The following is a 653-nucleotide window of genomic DNA, read 5'->3' on the forward strand; positions in this document are numbered from 1 at the left end:
GTGAATCAGCTCCCGTTATCGTGTTGTAACTCTTAAACTAAAAGCCTGCTGCTTTGGTTTTTGTTTCTGATCTTCACCAGGGACCGAACCACCACAGTTGTGAATGTGGAAGGGGATGCCCTGGGAGCAGGCATCCTTAATTACCTGAATGAAAAGGAAAAGAAAGACAGAGAGCAGGAGCTAAAGGAAGTCACCGTAGAAGCAGTTGCTAACAGCAAGTCTGAAGCGGAAACGTCACCTTTGGTAACCCACAAAAACCCAGTCTCCAACACAACCAGCACAGCAGAGCCTGAATCCAAGGAATCAGTATTGTGAACTCGAGGCCACTCGTCAAGACCAGTCCTAGAGGTGGCCCAGGGACTTGTCAACGCACCCAGACATTTGCAGTGAAACCAGGGGCTGGATGGCTCTTCAAGTGCTCACTTCCAGTCTGTTTTGAAATACGATGGCCTGGGGAAGGGGAGGGAGGTGGGGTAGGCAGAGAAGGGGTGTTGAGAAGGAACACTTGCTTTGTAATAATATTTTGATAGTTTATATATGTACATGTATACGTGTTGCACGTGCACACTTGTGTACATGTACGTGATTAAGGCTTCTGGTGTAACAAGGCTTCCATTAGTGAAGGCTCAGATGGGTTGGAGGTAGGGAGAGAG

The 653-nt window shown here is 47.9% G+C and overlaps 1 protein-coding gene across 1 annotated transcript in view; it reads left to right on the plus strand.

The window, feature by feature from the left end:
• SLC1A4 (solute carrier family 1 member 4) overlaps positions 1-647 on the plus strand; it is a 15,082-nt gene extending 14,435 nt beyond the window's left edge. The window contains exon 7 of the mRNA XM_008635446.2: positions 81-647. Within this exon, the coding sequence (XP_008633668.1) occupies positions 81-315 (235 nt within the window). The 3' untranslated portion in view covers positions 316-647. The remainder of the gene's footprint in view (positions 1-80) is intronic.
• Positions 648-653: the final 6 nt, after the last annotated feature.

This window comes from Corvus brachyrhynchos, unplaced genomic scaffold, assembly GCF_000691975.1.
Source record: "Corvus brachyrhynchos isolate BGI_N302 unplaced genomic scaffold, ASM69197v1 scaffold416, whole genome shotgun sequence".
In the NCBI taxonomy this organism is placed as follows: Eukaryota; Metazoa; Chordata; class Aves; order Passeriformes; family Corvidae; genus Corvus; species Corvus brachyrhynchos.